At 36.3% G+C, this 26347-nt stretch overlaps 1 protein-coding gene across 2 annotated transcripts in view; it reads right to left on the bottom strand.

Moving 5' to 3' along the window:
• The window catches only part of ADAMTS6 (ADAM metallopeptidase with thrombospondin type 1 motif 6), a 153473-nt gene that overhangs the window by 69063 nt on the left and 58063 nt on the right, over nucleotides 1–26347 (bottom strand). For both annotated transcript variants that reach the window (XM_086479195.1, XM_086479196.1), the window contains exons 8-10: nucleotides 23874–23979; nucleotides 11791–11937; nucleotides 1857–1998 (exon numbers count right to left, since the gene is read on the bottom strand). In XM_086479195.1, the coding sequence (XP_086335321.1) occupies nucleotides 1857–1998; nucleotides 11791–11937; nucleotides 23874–23979 (395 nt within the window). The remainder of the gene's footprint in view (nucleotides 1–1856; nucleotides 1999–11790; nucleotides 11938–23873; nucleotides 23980–26347) is intronic.

Genomic DNA, 26347 nt, shown 5'->3' with positions numbered 1-26347 from the left:
TGATCATAATCATCATGACTGTATTTTCAGAGATTATAGCCATGGTGGACAATATTTTTTAATGCAGATGCTATTTTAAACGCATATAATTTCTTAGAGTGGGTATTACCAGACTTCTACAATAACTTGTTATATTAATATATGCATTCTGAATCCTGTTACTAAAAATACGTGGTTTTTTATGAGACTTGTAAGTTATGCTCACATTGATGGCACACTGACAGAACATGATACACTGTATCAATTCAGAGGACCGGTCACATGAAGACATAACTTCTTTTAATTATTTCCTCAATTAAGTGTTGACCTCTTTTTTTGTAACTACAAGGGAATCCCAACAAAAACTTTAAACCAAAAAGAAAGCAGAATGCAGAAAGCCAAGATTACCAACACATCTTCATTACTTCCAATTGTTTGTGGTTTAGAAACTGGTTTAAGAACGAAACCGTACTGTGCAGCGTGATCATCACAACAATGATTACACAGTTTAACAGTGTTTGAAAAAAATAACATACATGTGGAACAGCCAGGTTTTGCACATTACTAACTTTCCAGTTTAATTTAAAATGCAGTATATCTCCAAAGGCTGGCTATAAATCATGGATTAAATACCTGCAGAATTCCTTAGTCTGAAAAAAGAACAGTGCACGTGGTAAGAATTTGTAAGAAAAAAAAAAAAAAAAAAAGAAAAAGCTATGACGTAGATGTAGTGACAGGAAACAGGGCCCTTAAAGAACAGCACTGGGAGTAAGAACTTCAAGAGGAACAATAAAGGCCAAAAGAGGTATGATGAGGGATCAGGATTAGAAGACCCAGTAAGCTAGTCAGCTAGCTACACACAGCTTTTAAATCCTTTTCACAACGCAATCTGCCAAAGAGGCATCCCAAAAATAATATTGTATTTATCACCCCAGGGATATTAAAAATGGACTTACTTTGTAGCTAGACTTCAGAGAAGTAAATAGATTATAAATTCAATGATTACATTGTTTTATTTGAATAAACTAAAAATTAAAATATTATTAAAACTATTTACTTCTAAAAGACTATATATTTTCCAGGTTTATTTAATTTAGTCTCAGATGACTATTTGAAAACAAGCACAGCAGAACGCATCCTTTTACTACATACTCTGGGCTACAAGATTTTAAGTAAGTATTTATAAAATTTATTGCATAATGGTCTCAGTGTGCAGGTTTTTATTTCTACTGTAGATTTATTTACCCTCATTGTTGCACACCGACTTGCAGCCCAAGCTTTGCTAGTACTTAGTTATTCAGTATTCCGTTCAGCAATCTAGCTTCATGTTCCTCTGTTCCCATAACCATAATTCACCTTTCCCAAAAAAGATCTGAACAACATGAGTAACAATCAATTCGATGTCAGGAAAAAAAAAAAAAAGAAAATAAAAACAGACCTGACAAATCAATACAAGTACAAAAGTAGTATCAAAATGTAGCTTTAAATTGAGACATTAAAGCCAGAACAACAGGTCTCATGTTTCAAAATTAATACAACATGAACCTGATCTCATTTAACTGATATCAAAGAAAACTCTGTAGTACACTTTTCAAGGAACAGGATCAAGTGTTCTGGGCTCCTTTTTTTCCTGAAGTTAAAGAATGCTTTCCTCAGCTCATTGTTACCCACACATTTTGGTGTACAGTACACACAAATGACTCAAGCAAAAGATGCAGCATAAGGATTAAAATATACCCTTTGCTTATGTATGATGGCACCAGACATGCTATTGGAAATCTGTAACCTACTACTGCATCTAACTAAAGATTTATGTTATAAAAAAAATACACAAATGACTAAGCAGAACACTCAGCATAAGGATTAAGACTTCTTACCCCATATTTACATTGGCGGGATGTTGCTCCATACTGGAAGCGACACTGTTCATCAGCATCATACACCTGACCTGGGGCCACAGCTGGATAAAGAAAGTCACGCTTGGGAGGCTCATTATCAAGGCAAGTACCACGGCCCGAACTGTTCAACATAAAGGACCAAATCAATTAGGAATTCTACTGACTGTAAATCACAGTAATGATATCATGTATCTAGTTCTTACTTTTAACAGCACTGGGTGTGAAACAAATATGATTGCAATAAACAAACAGCAAGATGGTACACCCATAGTAAAAAGAAAAAATAATTAGAGGGAATTAAGATATTAATATAATTTTTCATCATTATTATTAACAAAAATGCTTATTTTAGATTGTGAAATAGATTTCATATATTATCCTTTTTTAAAGTGTGATGATTTCTGAGCCACACAAGACTGATTTTCATTTTGGTTTTAAGATTCCTATTTGTTTTCACTGAAGAATAGCTACATTTGGTTGTAGAATGAAAAATAAACAAATTAAGCAAACAGAAGAAATTCAGTTTACCATTCTTAATGACCCTTCTGATCCTTCAAACAGCTAAGTACAATCTTATAGATATGAGCAGCTCCATTGGTTTATATAAAACACATTCAAATTTCAGTATAACAACGTTTATAGGATTAGGACCTTATTATGCATGCTTTTCTCCCATTTGACTGAACAAAATAGTTACAGTGGTAAAAATTCTGAAGGATCTTCAAATTTACCTATACTAGGGTGAGTATAAAAATTTGTATGGATTCAAGATCTTTTATATTCTATTAGTAATATTGAGTCTTTAAAAATGCATGTTAGAACATCATCTTTGAAAACTAGTATTTTCTTCTTTTACATTCACTGTTTTGTTTGTTAGTTTGTGGGGTTTTTTTCCAAAATATGCCCACATTCAAATACACTATTTTAGTGTAGTGGAATAAATAACAAAGCAAGCCAAATACAGAGTTCTGTTTAGAAAACATTGTACTTTGCTAAACATAATTATTTTATTTAGTCAGTATGCATAAAAGAGGACAGATGCTTTTTCACTCTCATTTCACATGTGAATAAGTGAGGATTTTTAAAGAATTCTTATGCCAACACTTTAAATTTTTTTCCAACATTCCTACAAATTTTGCCAGCACTTTTTTTTTTTCCCAAATCTTTTCCATGCACTTTGCCAAAGGAACATAATTTTAGAAATCATGTGTAGAATGTTCTACACTGGTTTTTTTGAGATGTCCGATTTTCTATAGTTTTCATCTGCAGACAAAACAAAACAAAACAAAAGAGCAAAAAGCCTCCTTTAACACACATTTCATGTTCTTGTTTTAACCCTATTTTGTTCAACTCTTTGAAATACTACAATAAACCCTTTGGAAAAACAAAGAAACAAACAACTGCCAACCACTTCAAAAGAAAACAAACAGCAACTAAGGAAATAACAAGATAAACACAGAAAAAAATATGATATTCAGTTACTAATCCCAATGAACTTACTGTGATTCACCTGCATGCACACACACGCACACACACATCCCCTCAGCTGAAATCTGTGTGATTCTGGCCCAAAAAATAACTTATTTGCCCCTTTGTTCCAGTTTTAATTATTGCAAGCTTTTACATTTTCTAATAGTCAAAGTTGGAAAACTATCCTACATTCTTTTGAAATATTTCAGTGTTATATTTTGCATGTATGAGGAGTACATGTTAATAATTCTAATATGAAAATAACTCAAATACAATCTGATTCTTCTCCACTGTCAGGACCAAACTGCAGACAGGAACTTTGCTCAAACAAGCAGTGGGAAGTTTAGCATTTGACATCAGCTTGAGCTAGTGTTGCATATATAGACATGTAGATATGGCACTTAAGGACATGGTTTAGTGGTGGGCTTGGTAGTGTTAGGATAATGGTTGAATCTGATGATCTTAAAGGTCTTTTCCAACCAAAATGATTCTATGATTCTACATGATAGGAATATTTCCATAGATTTCAATAGTGCAGTCTGGTCTGTAAACTGTGATCCTGTAAACAGACAGCCAAGGGCACAGCATTTAAAAACCCTCATTATTTTTGGTGACTCTCCATAGGCATACTACCCCTGCACAGATTACATTACAGAATCACAGCTAAATCTTTAAAATCACCAAACTTGTAAATTGAACTCTATACCTACTCTACAAGACATCTAACTGTGGAAATATAAGTCAAAATCCTTGTAGTAAATACAAAAATATGCTTCTTCCGCTCTAATGACAAGATTTTCTCCATAATGAAATATTGTTGTAGAGTAAAAAAGCACGAAAATTACTACTAAGCAGTCATTCACTTACTAGCTACATTACATCACCACCTCTCAGACTGAAAATTTGTTTCTCTCTTTCCTTCTGCTTCAGTTCTATTATTTCTCTCAAGTGGTTGAACAAAATTGACACCTTTTACAAACTTGGTGTGAGAACCTGATACTGTATTGTGTGAATTGAAGTATTTTGGGAAAAGAAATAGCATGTGTTATAAAACACATTAATAAAACCAGGGACTTTCCATTAGTAATGAAATGTCTCACCAAAGCTGTGTGAAGGGTGAATACAGGCTGAAGACCATATAACCTTTCCAGACAACTTCTACTGGATTCAGGGAATGGTGTAATATTCCTCAGTCCACATCCTCATTCTTCTCCCTTTCTCTTTGCTCCACTAAAGCAAAACCCAGATACTTGAGAAAAAAAATCTGCTAAATCTACAGGAATGAACCAAAACGGTACAAGAAGAATAATGGTATTGGAGTACTTTAATAATAACTATTAGATCTCTGTTTTTAATCAGGCCTACAAAGCTGAGAAAAAGCCCTTTGTGCAGATGTAAAAAAGAAGGAAAAAAATGCCCAAATATATTAATCTCTGCAAATTTAGAAAATTTCTACTTACAATCACTTTTGTGCCTTCTGATTTTATATAGGAAGCATATACAAAGTCAAAAAACCTACAGGATGTCCCTGCAGAGCATTTACATTTTCGAACAGGGAGTAGATAAATCTTTAATGTCTGCAATAGAAATAAGATGATCTCAAACTCATCCTGACATTCTATTTACTCCACAAGACACTACCAGTACGCAAAGACTCCCTCATTTTCCTAATTTTAGGTTAATTTCATGAGGTTTTATGGGACATATTGCAACTGGTTTCAATTATAAAATAGCTAAACTTAAATGTCATTTCATCCCGGTATTCCAGTGCAGTGTCTCAAGACATCTTTGTAGAACACTGTACAATATAATTTAAACGTTGTTTTGTATTTTAACATCGCAGGATAGCAAGTTACTCTTCTGTTTGAAAGGACCTCAAGGATACTAGAGCATTCTCTGAAAGCTTAAGATCTCAGATATGGTATCACTGCTAACTGCTTGATCAAAATAACAGCAACCAGGGATTCAATGTTAGAATCTTTAGAGACTGAACAATGCAAAACTGAGAATCATCACCTCTGTAACAGACATCACTGTTGTGCCGAAGGCCAATAAAGAGAAAAAGCAAAAACCATGGATGCAGACCTTTCAGGGTTTATGCTCCTATTACAGAATCTATTCCCAAATATCTCAGCAACATATACAGCACAACGCAACTCCTTCAATGGTTCACAAAAAGTATTCCAGAACACTTGCACTGAAAATAGGTTCTCAATGTTACAAAATTGGCTCATTCTTAACAGGGACTATAATACAACCTATGATTAACAATCACAAATTAAATGTATTATAAACATTTGTAATTATCTCTTATAGCTAAACAATTGTATGCATAAATATATGGATAGTATACATAATGTTTTATTTAAATCTGTTACCAAATTACCCATAAAAAATTTCCATACCCATATGGAAAAACACAATAGTAAGTTTTATTAACTATAAACACAGTTTATTGTATACATATACATACATAAAACCCATGAATTATTTACACGCCTATATATAACACTTGGCTCCTAACAGAATCCTTACTTCACATTTATTATGTATTTTTCCTCAGTGAAAGTCAAGATTTTTAGAAAGGACCAGAATCTACTTCTGTACAGGCTACAAAAGCTGCTTAACTTGACATTAATAAATGAATGAAACTCTGCAGATTGCTCAATAGCATATAGATAATAACATAAATATTTGCAGAATCAGGGCATAAGTAATCGAAGTGTGATTTAGAGTGGTATGTTTAAAATTAAAATGAACCAGAATAGGATTACTAAACAAAAACATTCTTGAATGTTAGGAAAATTCAGATATTGATGTGGATTTACCACTCATAATAAATTCTACTTCTTTCCAATCTTTTATACATCAATAGTGCTATGTCTTATTATCTATCCCATAGCAAAGACTCTAATTTTGCACAATCTTTTCATAATAATAAATTTTTCTTTCATTTGGTAGTAGGTAATTTGCTATTTCTTTAATGTATACTTTCCTCCACAATATGGTCTCTGTTTCAAAGCAATCTTCTGTTAGTTTGAATAATTATCCAGCAGCCATATCAGGAAAAATCTATCGGTCCATCTATCAAAACCATCCACCTACCAAAACCTACTGGTATCTGGCCTTCAGAGTCTGAGAGACATCAAGCTATAAAACATTGGGACAATTTCTTGTTCCATATTTGTTTCATCAAACATTCTACAAATAAGTTAATGGGAATTTGCTAATGATTCTGATCTTTACAATTTCTTTAAATTTATATAACCCAAGAGGCAAAGAGTAACACATGCAAATTCAACACTCAAAATCATATTGCCAGACCATAATTACAGAATCTGTTGAGTTGTGTTGTTGTTTTTTTTTAACTGGGTAGCCTTTTAAGCAAAACAGAAGGCTTTCAACGTTTCAAAAATCTATGGTAATTGGGGACACACATTTTTCATTCAATTATCTGTTAGCTAAAAAAATCCTAGTAAACTTTAAAGAAAAAAACAAGCAAATTATAATCCAAACTGTAGGTCAAAAGATAATATTGAATGTAAATTTTCTCCATTAATTTGCAGAGAGACATCGAAAATTTTTGTATGACTGAGGGGACCTAGTCTTGGCTTGTACTTTTTTTAAAAGTTAATTTAGATTTCTGGAGTACCAGGAGACTGGACAATCTGTCATTGATAGCATATGAGGCATATATAGACGTATCCTATATTTATCTTGCATATCCACTTTTATGTCCAAGATTCTTGAGCAGATGATATCTGGGACCAAACATCGGATGATTTTTTTTATACTATCTACATGGCTTGCTTGGATCAAGGCAGTATTGGCTCCCTTCCAGAGTTAGAAAGGTGTAGTCTCAGATCTAAATCCTGCTGTATGGCAAACGTAGAGACTCTCCAAGAATTTCCTGTGATAGATCTTATTTATTCAAATAGTGTAAAGACTCTTGGTACTTCTCCATTCATCTTCAAAAGATGATCCTGCTCTTGAAAGACAGAGTTGGACACCTGGCTTCTTCTAACACCTTCTCCCACCCGATACTGCCAAGATTAACGAGGTATGATTCCAGAAATCACCCAGATTTTGTTATTACAAAACATAAAAGTAACAGAATAGAGAATCCTAAGCAGAAAGTTCCCCTCTCTACAACTAAGTATCTGCATCTATAGGCACACTGTATAACAACATGCTGGATATAATGAAACCTGCATGTTACATATACGGGGGTTTTTATATATACATATATATATCTCTATACACATACACATATATATTATATATACACATACACATATATATTATATATACACATACACATATATATTATATATACACATACACATGCTGCATAGAATGAAATTTATACTAACTGGTTTTCAGTCACAAACAGTATTTTTAGGCTTGGTTCATTTCTTCTATAAACAGACACTAAGAGTTTCTACTCCTCTCATAGGAATCTCTATTCTCTGACACTACTCTCCCAACCCTTCGATTCTCAGTATTTCTGCATTTAATTCCATAAAAGGTTAGTGAAATGTAATGCCATTGTAAAGCACTTACGAACAATTCATCTGATAAACTGAATTCAGTAATCTTTCCCTCTAACATAAAGCATGACAGACAGCAGCTATTATGTGTTAGAAGGAACTTTTTTCCCAGGAAAAAACCAACATATTTTCTTTGGCCATTTCAGAGCCTGTGCTGGCTGGCCATCCTTCTTGAGAGTTTTGATAGACTTATTAGCAATACATAGCTTTGTTTAACCATATGTCATCCTTTGAGCCATATTCACCCTCTATCCAGCCATCCTGCAAAATAAATTGCTTTCCTAACTAGTGCCTGACTGAACTGATACCTTCCAAGTGATGCTTAATGACTATTCCTCAGTAGCCTCAGTCTGGAAAATTTGTTTCTGGGTGTAGTTTTAAGGAAGTCTTGAGGAAGAGAAGGATGAGGTGAGGCTCCACTTTGAGTGCCACCAGCTGTTTCAAAATGCTTCTGCCTGATGAGAAAGGACAATGTGGTATCTACACCGCAAAATGGCACACAGTGCAAAACTGCTGTAGCAGGTGGTGACCCAAGCTGCTAAACTAGTAAATCCACATTAGTCTACCTTACCATGTAATACTGTGAACACGTAATGAGATTCTAGCGAAATTCATTTCAGCTGCATTATCTTGGTGCCACGACAGCCCTGCCCAACCTTGTATACAGATCCAAGCCAATAAACCTAAAAAGCGTTGTAGTATGTCATAGAAACTCACAGCCTCAGGTTTCTGCTTGAGTACCTTCATTTCATCCCATCATGTTCTCTTTCATTTTAGACATAGCTAAATGAATCCTAAACTAGTTATACTCTTTCAGCACAGAAAAAACCACTTGTCTTCCTTGTTTGTAGTCTACTGGGTCCTGTCCCAGATGTTTTCCCATTCTTGAGGATAAATGGAAAGAAAGGGGGCAGAGTCTAATCTCTCTGGAGACACAGATGACAGCATCTTGAGGCTTTGCCTCTAAAGCTCTAAATCAACATTTTCCTCATCTGTGGCTAAGTTATGAAGAGGTATTAGAAAAAAACAGAATTATTTTTCCTGTCTGGATGCAGACTGTTCTGCTCTTACAGGATCAGTCAGGAAATTGCTACCACATGAAACTAACTATTTTTCTTGCTCACTGATCATTACCTGCAACAGAAAACTACCTGCTTTTAAAGCTGCTCTGCCTTAAGGAAAGGTGTGAATGGGTAAAAAGAAGTGATCTAGGCTTCTAACAGCTGTCTTGCAGGTACCTGTGTAACTCTATCTCAACAGCCTCCTGCTGTCATTGAAGAGATGACATGAAACGCTGGGGAGAAAACTAGAAACTGGAGAAAAAAACTCTAGTTTTACAGACTATTCTACTTTATGAAATAATAAACCAACTATTTTAAGAAAAAAGTACCAATTCATTTATAGGTTATTAGAACCTCAAACAATAAGCATAGATTTGTAATGAACAAATCATGTTTAAGAAATCTGACATTTTTAAGAACAGATTGCAAAATTAGTGGAGGAAGGAGAAGTTATCTTTGGCTCTTAGTACGTTATTTAACACAGTATCCTATACGATTGGAAAATCTATTCATAATTGCAATGCATAAAATAATGTTTATCCAAAGTGGCTTTGAAAAAAATAACATCTACATTCCAGGTTACAAAAAATACAGCTAAAATATTATAAAGGATAATTTATTATTGAAGCTGCTATATGTAGATTTTTTTTTTTACTCTAGGTCAAGTATCAGTATCTTCAGTAGTGATTTTTTTTTTTTAATGAAATTCACAGAGTGCAGTAATTTGATTAGAGTTGCAAACACTGGCAATGATAGACAGGCACTCAAAAAACCTGAAGAGATTAGAACTATGGGAACAGATTCACCAGAGTACTATTCTGGCTTTATGCTAATATAACTACAATTTCACTGGCATCCTACAAACTTAAAAATGAAACTTAACAGTGAATCAAACCTAGGGAATGGAAAAGAATAATGGAGATGTCAACACTAGTAAATAAATAGATAAATAAATAAATAAAACCCTTAACGTAGAAAGGCACAAGCTAAACATGTTTTTAATGTGCAGTAAAAATTTGAAAAATTACTGCATACACATCAAGTAAAGACGAAAATTTGTTCAGGCTGAAATTTAAAACCGTGTGGGAAAATTATGAACAAATGTTTACTTCTGTTATTACATCTGGAGCATAACACGAGCCACAGAATTTTACCATTTTTCTTTCTCTAAACCCATAAATAAGAAATCAGCTATCTGTGGAATTATGTCTTCATCAATAGACAACTTATTATCAGGACAATTATGGGATCCAAATGAGTTCAGAGGAGAGCAACACATACAATTAGATGAGACAGAGAACTGTCACAGTAAGGAACAAACTGCCAAATGCTACAAGAAAAATCCTAAACTGTAAGTTTACAGTCAGAAGTACTACGCTGTGAAATAATCCCTCAGAAGAGATGTGAAAACTTTATTCTTTGTCATAGTTAAAACTAGGCTGCATGACATACTAGAAACACTACTAACAGGAACAGTTTTGAATTAACAGAAAAGATTGATAATGATAAAACAAAACTACCCTTTATATGTTTTTGTTAGAATGGCAGCATTAAATGAATACATATATATCTCTCCTGAGAAAATCAATTTATAGTATGAGAAACCTGTATCACACATATACATAAGGACGACTTAATCAGTGTGCTTTAGTTTAGATGCTCATCTTAAATGCCCCAGTACATAAAATGGGGTGGGTGCACAGTCCAGCAGGGTGATACAAAATGCCTTAACCTGATACAGTAACTGAAGAGTTCTTTTACTCTGAACAGCACTAAATGTCTGTCTCTGCCCCCTGACTCTATAGGGAGCTCAAACACCTCTTCAGACCAACTCAGTGATCCTCTACATTATGTGGAAGCTACATTTGAACCAACCTAAAGAAAAAGTGTCGGTCTGGATGGGTCCTTTGAGGCAAGATTCAGGACAGAGCACCTTATTCTGAGGTTAGATCTCTGAAAGATGATGCAAAGCTCCTTTTGTTCTTAGTATCTCGTGGTTGAAGAACCTTTATTTCTTAAAGGAACAATTGCACTGATGACACTGAACCTACTAACCAACTGCAATTTGCTCCCACAAAGACAATCTTACGCCACTTCAAAAAAAATCCTGTTACTAACCTGTTCTCAGTGAATTCAACATTCTGTGTTTGACTTCCACAATTCAAAACACAAACAAAAGCTCCATTACGCATCATATATATGAACGTATGCATTGATATGAAGACATTTGTGAGACTAAATTTTTTCTTACAGAAGTGAGATTTCAGGTAGCAATTTACTTACAAATAAGAATCACCATAGGAGCATAGGTTAGCACATTTTTAAGATATTAATATAAAGACCTATGTCGTCCTCTCCTGTAATCTTTATATTCTCACCAATGGTACCAAAGAATATTGATAGATAAAAACCCACAAGACTGCATGAAAAAAATCTGGGGAATGAAATGTACAAAGCTACAGCCTTGTTCCCTTCATTGGACTCTCATGTTACACACATATTTAAAAAAAAATACTTATCATTCACAGACAAATTCCACCCTTCTCTATTTCTCACTCTCAGATTAATGAACTAATGAGACATGATCAGCACTTCAAAATGTTTTGAACAGATTAAAAATGAGAACTGTAATGTGGGGAATGGAGTAGAAGAAGCTTTTGCCACTACACAGACAAAGTGGTCTACAAAATAAAAATCCTAAGTGACTTGCTGTATTACTGTCTGTTCATTCCAAAAATGTAAATCATCAGAACAGGTTGCTGTATCTGTACTATTTATCCTGAAAGGTGTCAATGTTTTGAAAACTTTTTTTTTTCTTTAGACGTTACTTACTCCAAAAAACTGGTGATGTAATCCCGACTGCAGGCTGACCAAGAGAAAGGGTTGGTGTTTGCTGTAATATGAGCTGCCATTAGCTTTGCTGCTTCATGACCTTTGGTCCCACAGGAATTTCCAATTCCATCGTGATTCATACCAAAACTGCCCAAAAGAGGAGAGAAACAGCCCATTACTTTTCTACAGCATCAGACATCTCTTAAAACTTAATGTTACCTTTACATAAATCATGTGGACCTAAAAGAACACACTTCATACAGGAGAACTCTTAAGTGGAGAATCAGGATCAGTTAAGTTCTGTTCAGAATACTGCACAATTATGTAATTTCCTTTTCTCCCACAGACTTATGAAAGCATTTTACTTATTTTCTAAAGGTTTTAAAGAAAATTTAACAATATTCTCACAAGATAAATACAGAGGACTCGGTCCTTATTTAGTATTGTTCCCGGATAAGGAACATACATTGCGGCACGGACACTTGGATTAGTGAACAAGAATAAACAGGGAACAGGTGATGTCGCTGTAACAGTACAGTACAGGCACACAGAAGCCGATGATAACTCAAGCAGAACACGGGCTTTGCAATTCCCAGGGCCATGCTGTATGCACACTACCTCTCTGTATCCACTCACAGAGTGATTTGGAGCCCTTCTTTTAGAGCCCTACTTTGTCATGGAACATCAGAATAAAGATGACGAAAACTCAGCAGAAAATACAGTAAAAAACCTCTGGGTGGCACTTGGCCAACAGAGATTTCCAGGCAACATATTAATTAACTTTCAACAAAGATGACGTGACTCTGGAAAAAGAAACATGGCAAAAGAATCCTTACGTCTTAGAAATCCTGTGCCACTTGGAGCTATAGATCATCAACATAACCATCAAATCAAAATTAGAAGTAAATTCACAAAGTATCTATTTGAAAAGACCTTCATTACAGACGATCTTAATTAAATTATAACTGTTACTCATAAACAATGAACAACGTACACCTGACTGGCCTGACATAAAAGCAGCACATAAATAGAATACTTCTTAATAGTATACACTTTTCTAAAACTCCATTTTCTTAGACTGCCTTTGATTAATTTCCATTCAATCACTTGTGTGGAAATACTTATTTCTTTAAATTTGACCTTTGGTCAAATTCATTCCTTCTTCTTGAACATGGCACAAGGCTTATGAAATCAGAGGAACAGGTATTGAGACACATAGGAGTCTCCCTGACAGTAAGGCACAGAAGTTGTTAAAAGGAATGCTAAAACTGAGCTTCTGCATACCCAGAGGAATGTAACTGTCACTTCTTTGTGTATCATACAAAGAGGTCAGTCTTTGGAGTCTTCTGTACTACAAATGCTAAAAGGATTGACTCCCTGATTTCCTACTCATCATTCAGGAACACATGTGTTGAGGCACTCCATTTTGATTTTCTAGACACATTCAGGACTGACTGCCAGAAGATACAAATAGTAGTAGATTAGAGGCTGGGAATTGATCTACTGACAATAGCACTTCATACCAGTTCATGCTATTTTCTTTACTGAAAACAGTGATAGTGGTGTTACACTAATCTGAACATTCTGCCCCAGAATGTGGTATAAAAATGTAATGCCCTTATGTTACTCTGACCTTCAATACACCAGGTACTCTCTCACCTCTTCAGCTGATCATGACAACCTACAAACACAAGGTATAGCTAACCATTCCTCCCAAAACCCATTAATTGCATGGATATAAGAAAAGGAACATCAGTGAATGATGGATGTTTCCTACAGGCTGGTGAAGGGCTTCATCCTCAAAAAAGCATCACTTCCTTGCCTATAGGATGTCTCCTTATGGAATACCTAGTCTGTAGCAATGCCTGCATGTATCTAGTTCAGTGTATGATATCTCACAAATGCAGAAAGCCATATGCTGTATTATACACAGGAAAGGTCTGACTGCCATCTTAGATTATTATATAATCAAATGAAGAACACTCCTCACACATAAAACATACAGCTTTAAAAAAACCTCATCTGAGCAATATATGCATTATAATGAAAATTTCAGACCAGTGTTAATTATTATGATCAGTCTTCAATATTGATATATATTTTGAGAGGGAAGAACTTAGATGTCCAGTGCAGCAAACTGAACCAGAATTTTACAACAAAGAACGTGCTTTATTGACCTAGTTCTCAACTGCCATCATTTCCTAGAATTAGGGGTACTTCAAATAGAAACACTTCCTTTTGAATTGCCTCTGTCCAAGGTGTAATGTCTTTAAACTGAAAGAGGGTAGATTTAGAATTAGATATGGAAGAAATTCTTCACTGTGAGGGTGGTGAGGCACTGGCACAGGTTGCCCAGAGAAGCTGTGGCTGCCCCCTCCCTGGCAGTGTTCAAGGCCAGGTTGGACGGGGCTTTGAGCAACCTGGTCTGGTGGAAGGAGTCCCTGCCCGTGGCAGGGAGGTTGGAAGCAGATGATCTTTAAGGTCCTCACCCAATCCATTCTATGATTCTATGCACAATTTCTTAAAATAGAAACTTTAGTTTTTAACAATCTCTATGACTGACTCCTTTATAGAAATGGGCATTTGGGTATGCAGGAAAAAGTTGAACTGGATCATGCTGATTATAGCTTATCCTTAGTCAGTGTATTCCATTTGTCAAAGAAACAACAGATTTCAACAGTCTGGGAAATTAGATTTGTATCTTTTAGGCCTATAACCCCCCCACCAAACTTCATATTAATAGCTTTCCTTCTTCTACTAGCTCTCCTTGTGAAAAAGATGATGTTGCTGATAGTGGCAGTGGTATGCCTGATAAAAAGCATATGTGTGAATGGAAGCTGCAATTCCTGATGCACACAGGAATCCCAATATTTCTCATGAACCAATGGTATTCTCATTTTTGATAAATATTCACTCAGCTAATTAATCCACTCTCTCCAAGAAGGCTCTTCTACTTACCCCTGCTTTTGAATTTAGGAGGAAACTGATCATTAGGTGCAGGTAACTTTTGCTGATGCTTGAAAAGGCATTTTGCAATTACTGTCACTATTCCCAAAAATGGTTCTGGCAGCATGCCATTACAGCCCAGTAATTTGCACTCCTATGGCTGGGATTGCAGATGAAAACATATTTCTGTTCAAAGTACCAGTTTCATCTCCACCAGAACATGTCAGTTCTATTTGGACATCATTACATTAAGGCTGCTACATCTTTTACAAAATTGTGTATGCAATTAGATTGGGGTGGGAAGGCAAGGAAGAAAGGAAGGAACATAAAATACTCTTTGTGGAGCCACTGTTTTAATTTACTTACCTTTTTCAAACTCACCAAGCACATGCAGACTATATTTCTTTCATTGGCTTAAAGAACCTGTCTAAAACTACCAGTATAATTTTGTTTTTAAAAGAACAGCCAAATGAGTGAGGATAGAGTGAAGTCTTCTCAGGTGACATAGGAGTTTTTCTATGAAGTTAACTTTCCGCCTACCACCTCAAGGAAAGATGTTTAACCCAGTAGCTGGTTTTTTTTCAAGCATTATGGCTCCTCTTTTCCCAAGAAAGCACCTACACTACATTTAAGAACTGTGCAAAGCAGCAACACTAATAACTTTAAAACCATAACTGAAACTCTCCTGCAATTTCTCTATAGTTTATATACTTCTTAAAAAATACTAGGAAGGCAGCACATCTGACTAGTGCTCTGTTTCATTTACAAACAGCTGTAATGGAACAGATACTTTTTTCCTTGGCAATATGTTTTTCCTTATATCTGAAAATATATCTGAGGGAATTATTTGTAATACACATCCAACTTAAGATCTGACCTCAAAAATCACAGGGGAGATAACTAGTCTCAGCTGCACTGAATAAAACAGCAATAGATAACCAGAGACCCTGGATTATAAGCAGAGAGAAGGATGGGAATGTAAACTTCTCATCTACCCTTCCTTTATCTTGCAAAGGAACAGTACTGCAGGTCCGTACAATTTCATCTGTATTTAAGATGAGGTTACTGATTTGTTGGCTGGTTCTAAACTATGATGGCTATGGTTGCCAAAACACTTATTGCTGATGTATCTGAAATGACAGCAGTTATTTTTGTGAGACAGCTAGGATGCTTCTGTCCTGATTTATTATCCAAACACTTAGGATTCAGAGAAGACAGACCCAAATAAATCTGAATTTTCTGTACCAGTACTTTTATAGCACTCAAGTTATCTGAAATGTGCTACTCAAGCGAACTGCTTTTTCTCATTAACAATTATCTCTGCTTTCCAACTGTAGTACTAATGATCTGCATATCAAACCATTTCCTAGCTTTCTTAGGGATTGGAGCACCCAGAACTGCTGGGAATACTAATGTTTCCTTTCTCTAAATACCACAGAGTACGTCCATTTTTTAGTCACTTACCAATTCATGAGTTATGAATTTGACCTAATTCTTTTAAAGCGGTGGCTCTTACTTTGCTCTGCTACTTGTTTAACAGCAGAAGTAAGAAGCATACCAGAGACTGTGAATCTTGAGTCAGGTGAGGCAACAAAGTTATGGGACACAAGCAAGAGAAATACTGTAAAATCAAGCACTTGATCTTTTTGTCTGCTATCTGAGACTGATTTACAGCTGCATAACCACATGTAATTCTTCAGGAAAAATAAACCCATTCTTTCTAAGAGAGGAAAGAAACTTTAACCTTAATAAGTTTTATTATACTAATTATTTTCACTAGGAGAGACAAAATAAACATATATACTATGAATGAAATGGGTCTTTTTCAAGCTAAGTATCTTGACCCACTACATTGCTAGAACTTCCTCCAGTACCTCAGCACATTAGACAGACATGCTGCTCTCACAACATTTATGCAGAATGAAGGAAAGGGCAGGGAAGGGTCATAAAGTGCACCAGTGAAGAATACTTCAAAAATTTCGAACAACTAATCTCTACTGAAGTGAGAAGACAGAAGGCATGCTTGAAGAGGTATTCTTGTATCAGATATAAGACCTAAAGGGCAAATTATAAATTGCTTGTAAAAACTGCCAGTTTATTTTTTAGATACTAAATTTTTCATAAACTTTGTATTCATTTATTTTTGTATTTTGTATTTATTCTCATAGTTATTAAAAAGGTGTCATATATGTAATTCATCAGGGACAAGGGAGCAGAACAGAGCTGGCAGATCTTTAAGGACACTTTCCACACAGCACAAGAGCTCTCGATCCCAGCTGTAGAAAATCAGGAAAGGAAGGCAAGAGACCAGCATGGCTGAGCCGAGACCTGCTGGTCAAACTAAAGGGCAAGAAGGAAATGCATAGGCAGTGGAAGCAGGGACAGGTATCCTGGGAAGAGTAGAGGGACGCGGCCTGGTTGTGTAGGGATGCAGCCAGGAAGACCAAGGCGTAACTGGATCTGAACTTGGCTAGAGATGTGAACAATAACAAGGGCTTTTACAGGTATGTCAATCAGAAAAGGAGGGTCAAAGACAGCATACTTGATGAGCGAGTCTGGCAAGATGGTAACAACAGACAAGGAGAAGGCTGACGTTCTCAACAACTTTTTGCCTCTGTCTTTACTGGCAATCTTTCTCCTTGCACCTCCAGAGCTGAAGGACCACAAGACGGGGACCAGGGCGACAGAGTCCTTCCCACTATGAGTGAAGACAAGGTTCGTGACCACCTGAGGAACCTGAACTTACATAAGTCTATGGGATCTGATGAGATGCATCCCAGAGTCCTGAGGGAATTGGCTGATGTAGTCACCAAGCCACTCACCACGACATTTGAAAAGCCATGGCAGTCAGGTGAAGTCTCAGGTGACTGGAAGAAGGGAAACGTTACACACATTTTTTAAAAGGGTAGCAATGAGGGCCCTGCGAACTACCGACCTGTCAGTCTTGTCTCTGGGCCTGGGAAGATCATGGAATGGATCCTCCTAGAAGCTCTGCTAGGGCACATGAAGGACAGGGAGGTGATTCGGGACAGCCAGCATGGCTTCACCAACGGCAGGTCTTGCCTGACCCATCTAGTGGCCTTCTATGATGAAGTGACTACATCAGTGGACAAGTGAAGAGCTATGGATGTCATCTACCTAGACTTCTGTAAGGCCTTTGACATGGTCCCCCCACAACATCCTTCTCTCTAAATTCATGAGATAGGGATTTGATGGGTGGACTGTTCAGTGGATAAGAAATTGGCTGTATGGTCACATCCAGAGGGTTGTGGTCAATGACTCAATGTCCAGATGGAGAGAGGTGACGAGTGGTGTCCCTCAGGGGCCCATGCTGGGACCAGTGCTGTTCAGTATCTTCATCAGTGATACAGACAGTGGAATCAAGTGCACCCTCAGCAAGTTTGCAGATAACACCAAGCTGAGTGGTGTGATTGACATGCCTGAGGGACAGGATACTATCCATAGGGACCTGGACAAGATCAAGAAGTGAGCCCAGGTGAACCTCATGATGTTCAACAATGCCAAGTGCAAGGTCCTGCACCTGGGCCGGGGCAATCCTCATAATCAATACAAGCTGGGGGATGATGTGATAGAGAGCAGCCCTGCAAAGAAGGACTTGGGGGTACTGGTGGATGAAAAGCTGGATATGAGCCAACAATGTGCACTTGCAGCCCAGAAGGCAAATCCCATCCTGGGCTGTATCAAGAGAAGCATGGCCAGCAGATCAAGAGAGCTGATTCTTTCTCTCCACTCTGCTCTGGTGAGACCCCATCTGGAGTACTGCATCCAGATCTCGAGCTTTAAATACAAGAAGGAGCATGGACCTGTTGGTGCAGGCCCAGAGGAGGGCCACAAAAATGATCAGGGGGCTGGAGCACCTCCCCTTTGAGGACAGGCTGAGAGAGTTGGGGTTGTTCAGGCTGGAGAAGAGAAGGCTCTGGGGAGACCTTATTGAGGTCTTCCGGTACCTGAGGGGGGCCTACAGGAAAGTTGGGAAGGGACTGTTTACAAGGGCACGTAGCGATAGGACAAGGGGCAATGGTTTAAACTAGAAACAGGTAGATTTACATTGGATATTAGGAAGAAGTTCTTTACCATAAGGGTGGTAAAGCATTGCAACAGGTTGCCCAGAGAGGTGGTGGAGGCCCCATCCCTGGAGACGTTCAAGATTAGGCTTGACGGGGCTCTGGGCAACCTGACCTAGTTAAGAGATGTCCCTGCTCACTGCACGAGAGTTGGACTAGATGACCCTTGGTGATCTCTTCCAGGACAATGCATTCTATGATTCTGTTTACAACCTACATTGAAAAATAAGAAAATTGTCAGCTTCCCTGTATCTGCAAATGTTACCAAAGCTTTAAACTGCTTTTTCTTTGTGACGTTAGAACATGTACAAGTGGAGAAGAAAGGGAAAACTAGCATGTTTCAGCATTATTTTGTTCAACAAAATGTGCACGAATATGAACATAATCTACTATTAAAGAATAAAAGATATTTTTTCCCCCCACAATATCAGGGATATGAACTACATGTAACAAAGTACAACTTCTGTGTGGACATACATGGTAATTTTCAGAATTACTCTCACATCCACTAGTAGTGAAATATTTGACAATTGATTTGGTATTTTGGTAAATTTTTGCAGAAGATAAAATCTTCATATTTCATGGGTTTACGGTAATAGGTCAGCACTTTTTTAACCATATCCCACATACTATATCAATAAGAGAAAGTTCTCCTCTTTCAATACAGCCCTCCATATATTTCTAGTCAATACTATAAAAGTATTGGTTATAGCTTCATAACAGCATGCAAATTGAAACTCACCCTTAAATAACATTACAAATAAAAGAAAAAAGAATTTAAATGTATGGTCTTGAAAAATCAGTTTATTTTAATTTAGGATCACAAACATTGATAGCATTTATTGAAACTACCTGATATTCCATTGTTCCCCTCAACGGAGGAATCAAGGTTAACTAGTTACTTCACTTCCTATTTCCATGTCTTAACGCGGATTTTAACCTTAACTGCTGATTTGATGACAGCATCAACTGGAGATCTGTTCATGGGAAAGCTGACAGGAGGTGGTGGTAGTACAGTTCATCCTAGTTGGGTTTCAGCTATTTTTTAAAGCTGTTTTGAAGTTTGCTGTATGTGTCCCTATTACCTCAGACTGGAGTGTTTTCCTTCTAGTTGTACAACACATACATTCCTTGACATGAATTTCTTCTTGAAAACTTCTCAAACTCAGGTCCTATAATGCAGACGAGGTTTGACTGATCAAACATGAAGCTCACTGATAGCTGAAGAACAAAGACAACCAGCTTCTGAAAGTACCTCTAGGATTTCCCAGATTAGAGAATTCTACTCCAGTACTGAAGACCAACTTTCTTGTATGGGAGGAGGGGTATTTATGCTATTTTTCTCCTTTGTATATAGACTAAAAAAAGTGATAGAATTGCAGGCACATTTTAGCTATATGAACTAATTCAGAACTAAATACATGTTTGAAAATATTGTTAGTCATCTTGAAGACAATTTACTCCATTAGACTATAATCTATATCTTATTATTTCTTACACCTTCTTTTCCTCAAGATACATCTGCGAAACTCCTCTGAATTTCAATTCATTACATCTTCCATAAGCCTAGACAATTCTGACTTTTCAGAAATTACTTTAGCCACCAGCCTCTTCTCCCTGCTCTTTCCATATGGCCCTCAGTGGCTGTCTGTCATTAGTAAACGTTTTTCTTACTCCAAGGTCAATGGGCAGCTCTCTGTCTAGTCCACTATCCTTATATTTCGACATTTCCTGCCCCTTCCCCTTTTATTTTATTTGTTCTTTTTCACTTTGTTATTTAGTTTCCATATCTCAGCTAACCCCATAGCAGTGCAACAATGAATAGGAATAGCACAGTACCTTTCTTTTAGGGATATACCCTTCTCAGTGGAACCTGGAATTCCTTATCAGTTCAGCTAAGCACCCTGTACAGCATGCATGGGGCAAGCTAGGCATTTTAGAAAGTATCCCAACTAAAAACCATGGAGTGGAGAGCTATCTAACTCAGGTGGTAGGGAAGCAGAAAATGGGAGTGGATCTTAAATCTTACAAATTGTGTGAGCCTAAGGGCATATTTGTTCCTTTTCCTGCAAATAGGTCCTTTCTTCATCAAGAAGAAAAAGTCAAACTTTGCTTCACAATGCAGGGGATACACATTCAATTCTCACTCCTCCCATCACTGGTTGTGGCTTCTGCTTACCAGAAATCTTAAGCATTTCATCAGTTTGAAATATATAATGGTATGAAAGTAAACATTCTTTAAGCCAAGCATCATAAACCAAATTTCTAGAGATACTATTCTGAAGGCTAAAGCACCCACTCTGAATTTTACCTGCCTCATGGAAGTATCAAGAGTAATACAAGGCAGTTCTCAGAACCATGCATAGGGAGAAACAAACATAAAACTGTTCGTTTAACACCATTCTTTATGCCCTCAAGAAAGAAACACAAGAGTTAAACACAGTGTACGGTCATCTTCAACAAAAAGAGCTGGTTATGAGTCTCAGCTGCACACAGCTTATCTGCACCAAAACTGGGTTATACACATATAAAAACTATAAGTTGTAAGGAAAAGAAGCCAAAAAAAGATTAAAAAAAAATACTTATCGATATTTAACAGAAAGTATGACTAACCACAATAATCACACTCACACTGTCAGTCTCTAAGTCTTCAAGACTAAATGCTTTTGTGGATAAAATTCTTCAACCAAATGGAAGTTACTTGGATCAATGCAAGGTTAAATGAGTTACATTTAATACACTATGATATACAGAAAGTCAGATTGAATGACTTAATCACTTCTTATCACTCTAAAATTTAATGATTTACTAGAAACTAATAAGTTGAGCTATTCTTCCACCAGGGAATCTTACAAATCCAATTTTCTAAAAACTGTGAATAATCTATCAAAACATATGTATTATCACCACCATTCTCTTTTAATCACAAGAGAATTTTATTCCCAAGTTCAACACTTTTTAAAAAAACTCAGTATTCCATGGCAACTATATAATTAATAAAAACAGGATCTTTCAAACTGCATTACTTCCATTCTAATTTAATTGTTTGCTTTTTTGTTGTACATTGTATATTCAGTGTAGAAACACCCCTTAAATGCTTCTACTTTTCATTGGACAATGAAGCCAATTTTCTATTTCCCATGTATGTCTGAAGAGAAAAGCAATCAACACAGTACAGTCAAAGAAAAAAGTTTACAAGGCTCCCCAAAATTATTATTTTACTCACATATACAAGTACCTTCTAGTAGGTCCTAGGAAGCAGAAGTTGACAGGAAATAACAAACTTCCTTGATTTAGTCGCAGAGGTATTCAGTCACATTGTGGGTGAATGGGAGGTGATGCATGGACAGCACAAAACATTATAGACGTTTTTGCCCACATATTCTTCCCAGCTTTTACTGAAGGTATCTACATGGCACGTTCATTTTTAACACCAAGCTTGCAGTGCAACTTTCTGTAATCATTGTGCAATGGATAAAAGCTAAAGGAATACGATTTCTACTTTCTTTTCAAACCAGCATTTGACATGTCATGCCAGCTACAGTATGAGGTGAAAGCCTCAAAAAGCTGAGATTTTAGAATTTTAAAAGACCTTACATATAAGAAGCCAAAAGATATAGAATGTAGAAAAGACATTTAAAAGATGGTTAAAAAAAATTCCTGTGATCACGGGATATATGCTATCGCTATATTGTTTTTCTCAGATTCTAACCAAAGTCTAAGCTCTTCAAATCAATTCTTGTCATCATGACCGCTTTGCATTATAAAATAGCTGCATGTATTTAAATTATTTTCATGTATCTGTGGAATAACATGCACAAAATATGTAGTTGCATGACATACAGATTAGAACGAAGATGTGGTATTGGAAGATTGTTTCTCTTGTTAAACATGACAAATTTGCAGCAAGGTCACCTATTACTAGAAGAGATGTTATTACCAAGAATTTCAGAGCTATGAGTGATTTGAAGGAGCTCTTTCCACAACAGTGGAAATATCTTTATCCTATCTTTTTAAACTCACGCAAGTGAAGGAAAAGAGGGAAGGAAACAAAGATGAAGACAACTACATGTGTTTCAGATTATTTTTGGATTCTAAAATTCACCTACTTCAGTGCAACTACAGTGGTTTTTTTCATACATAATGTAAATGAGATCATACTTGCCCAGTGATTACCTCGCATGATAGGCAGGCTGGAAATAACTGTTTACTTCCAACTCCTTTTTTGATCTGTAGATAGCTTCCATTTCAGCCTGCATTGTAACTTTTAGCAGTTGTATCAGATCATGATTGAAAAAACATGTCATCCATAACTCAGTGTTGGTCAACCCATGTAAACCCATGCAAACAAAGAAGGAAACCTCTTGATAACAGAAGGTGCCTAGTCTTTTTAGAGTCATCAGAATGTACTAACAACACTGTCTTTCGAAGTAACACCTGAAATATTTCCAGACCAAGCTCTACTCAGATTTTATCAGTGTCATAACATCATGCTCTTTAAAATGATACACTGATGCTTAAAATGTAAGAAGTGATGCTATGACAGTTCTATGATTGTTTTATATGCTTCATGGTTGAATGAAAGATGCTTAAAAGTGTATGAAAATTGACAACAGAATCAATGTTTTAATGAAAATAGTTTGAATTATATTGAAGACAAAATAACAAAAAGCAAAATATTACCTTTTAACAGATTTTGTTTCATAAAGAAAGGTAGACAAAAGTAAGATGGGGGAAAAAGAGAAAATTTTCAAAGCTGATTATTTAAAAATATTAAACAGAATAGGAAGATTGTGAGCCAAATCTCAAAAGCACAGACAACTGGAATCTGAAATCAAAGTGTAAACAATGAGTCTTCAGTTCTAAATTTAAAGCCCTTGGTAATACATACTAAACAAAATGTACTGCCACTCATGAATACTACATACAGAAACATGGAGCACCAGAATAGAGATGGTACAGCCATCCAGGGGAAAAAAAAAAAATCTATTATTAAACTAATATTAAAAAGGTGATACATTAAAACATATTCTTTTTTTCAAACTCACTCACTTGTGACCAATCTCATGTGCAATGGTAAAAGCTGAACCTAGGCCAATGTCTTCATTAATGCTGCAGCTCCTTTCAGGCTCACACATTCCAGCCACAGAGGCCAAGCCTGAATAAACAGAAGGAGACACAAAGGGTCATGCCAAGGTGTTTCAGTCTTAAAAGCCCTAGTTATAAATGCCTGGATTCTTTTTAATAACCTCTATGCACAGAAGGAGCAGTTGGCAAAAGGTTAACTTTCTAGTCATTTGCAAAATCACTGGGGGGAATTTCACTTTGCCGGCTAGACATTAATATTTTTTGAACTGCAGTCAGTGCTGGAAAATGTCTAGACTAGGGGTTAGATTTATAAATTTTACTTCTGGTAACTTGGGACCACCTAGTAACTTGAGCCAGGAGAGGGAATTCAAGAAAGCATTTCTATTTTAACATTCTTGAACCTGAAGAAAGCAAAATGTATCCACATTATTTTTCTAAAGAAATCTGTTTAAGTTTAGTGGGTTCATAAAAACATACAAGCAACTTTTTTAGTTATGAAAAGCCCCACACGGTACGTTAAAAAAAATTAAAAAAAACAAAACTGAATGCATCAATGAAGAGAGAGGAGACATGTTAATAACAAGTATTCATTTAACCATGGAAATCTTTTCTATTTATCACCCATCATCTTCTGGAACTAAAACCCTATTGTATTACAAGCACTTTCAAAAACTTTCTTTAGAGAGAGAACGCCATTGGCATTTACAGAATATGGCTCTTCCATATCTTACACATTCTTCAGCAACAGATTATCACACAAACTACTGCAATCATAATTCAGTGCCACTAGCGAAAGCTCTAAACATCAGATTTATTTAACCTAATCCTCCCTAGAGTTTCTTATCTGAAAGAAGCAGTGACACTTCTTGAAGGCAATTACCTGCTCAGTTAACTACACTGTAACAAAAAAAAAATTACTGGAAAAAGTAATTTTGGTTGGGGGATGGGAGGAATGGGGCAGGGAGAGGGGAAGAGAGAAACCATACTCTTTATATGAGCTGGCACTTCGAATTATTCTGTTCAGACTAACACTAAGCAAGTAGTAAGATGACAAGTGCTTCCTGGCTATGTCCATATTAGCAAGTGATTTGGAGCCGTAGGAGTGGTTCAGCAGAGTGAAGCACTGATATTGAGGCTCCTCACGTAAATTTGTACGTGGGTTGGACGCTCTGCTTTGGAGCAGTTTAATCCAGTAGACTGAAAATGCTCAGTACATATGTGGTTCAAAGCTTTCTAAAGGGAAAAAATATTACAGGATAACATGAGAATACAGCCTATGTAGTGATTTAGACCCTAACGTCTCCTGTAGGCACATATGGAGCGTTTGTCTTCTCACTTAGTTTTCTCAAAACCAAATCTAGTTCACACACACCAAAACTACTCTAATTACCAAACTGACATGGGCAAAAGGTGACAATATGTGGCTATAGATTTTGCATCAAAACAGTACTATCGCTATAAACAAATCATCAGTGTAGACACACTCAGTGATGACAGGATAAAATATCACAAGAAAAGTGACTATCCGTGGAAAAAAAATCTGCGTATTTTTTGCAGTGTGCAACCTGTAGAAAATACAAGAATTACTGCTCACCTCAATTATAATTGAGTAAGACATTCTGAAGACAACATGGCAATACCTATACACCAACTGTTATGTTCCCCTGCAAAGTCCACCACATTTGAGCGAAAAAGTCATCTCTATCTTCAGATTTCATAACTGTGCACTTCCTTCAGTGGCTTACAGGACCAGATTAATGTAATTCCTTACCATGCTTGCAGAAAATAACAGAGATCAAGTCAAGAACTGAGTCTATGGCTCAGATTTAAAAACGGATTTGTCCTTCACTGGAGCCACAGACGTGCTGAAAAGACATCTGGGGTCTATCGTGTTTAAGAGGTAACATGAAAGATTCCCTGTTTCAGGAAACTAGAATAGATGTCTGACACACAAAATCCTTTACTTTTGTTTCTCCCTAGAATACCAATGATTCAGGTTTCTTCTGACATTTTGAGACCTTTCTGAGACTTTTTTTCACAGACTTCTTAAATATATGCTTCACTTTAGTTGCTGGAGGTCAGTGAGACCTAAGCATATTAAATGCCTTGCAAAAGAGGGCCACAGGGCCTTGTCTCTTCTCCAATTCAACGCCTATAACGCAAATAAATTGTCATGGTTGTGATGCCAAGGGTCCTATAACACTGAGTTGGAACTCATACCCTATGTGATTTTTGTTAAAAAAAAATTAAAATTAAAAAAAAAAAACCAAGTCTTTTGTTTAATAAAACATTTGCCAAAGTCTATCCTCTGTTATGCTGGATTCAAGTGAAGCAGAATTTTCCTTTATGCCAAAATTATACAGTAAGAACTAGTACACTTATGATCTATGTTAAAAATATCACGTAAAAATATGAAACAGTTCATGTGTGAATGTACA

The sequence above is a fragment of the Leptosomus discolor genome, chromosome Z (assembly GCF_034619465.1).
Source record: "Leptosomus discolor isolate bLepDis1 chromosome Z, bLepDis1.hap2, whole genome shotgun sequence".
NCBI classification, from domain to species: Eukaryota; Metazoa; Chordata; class Aves; order Leptosomiformes; family Leptosomidae; genus Leptosomus; species Leptosomus discolor.
Note: the sequence above shows the minus strand (reverse complement) of the source record. Positions and strands in the feature narration are given on the sequence as shown.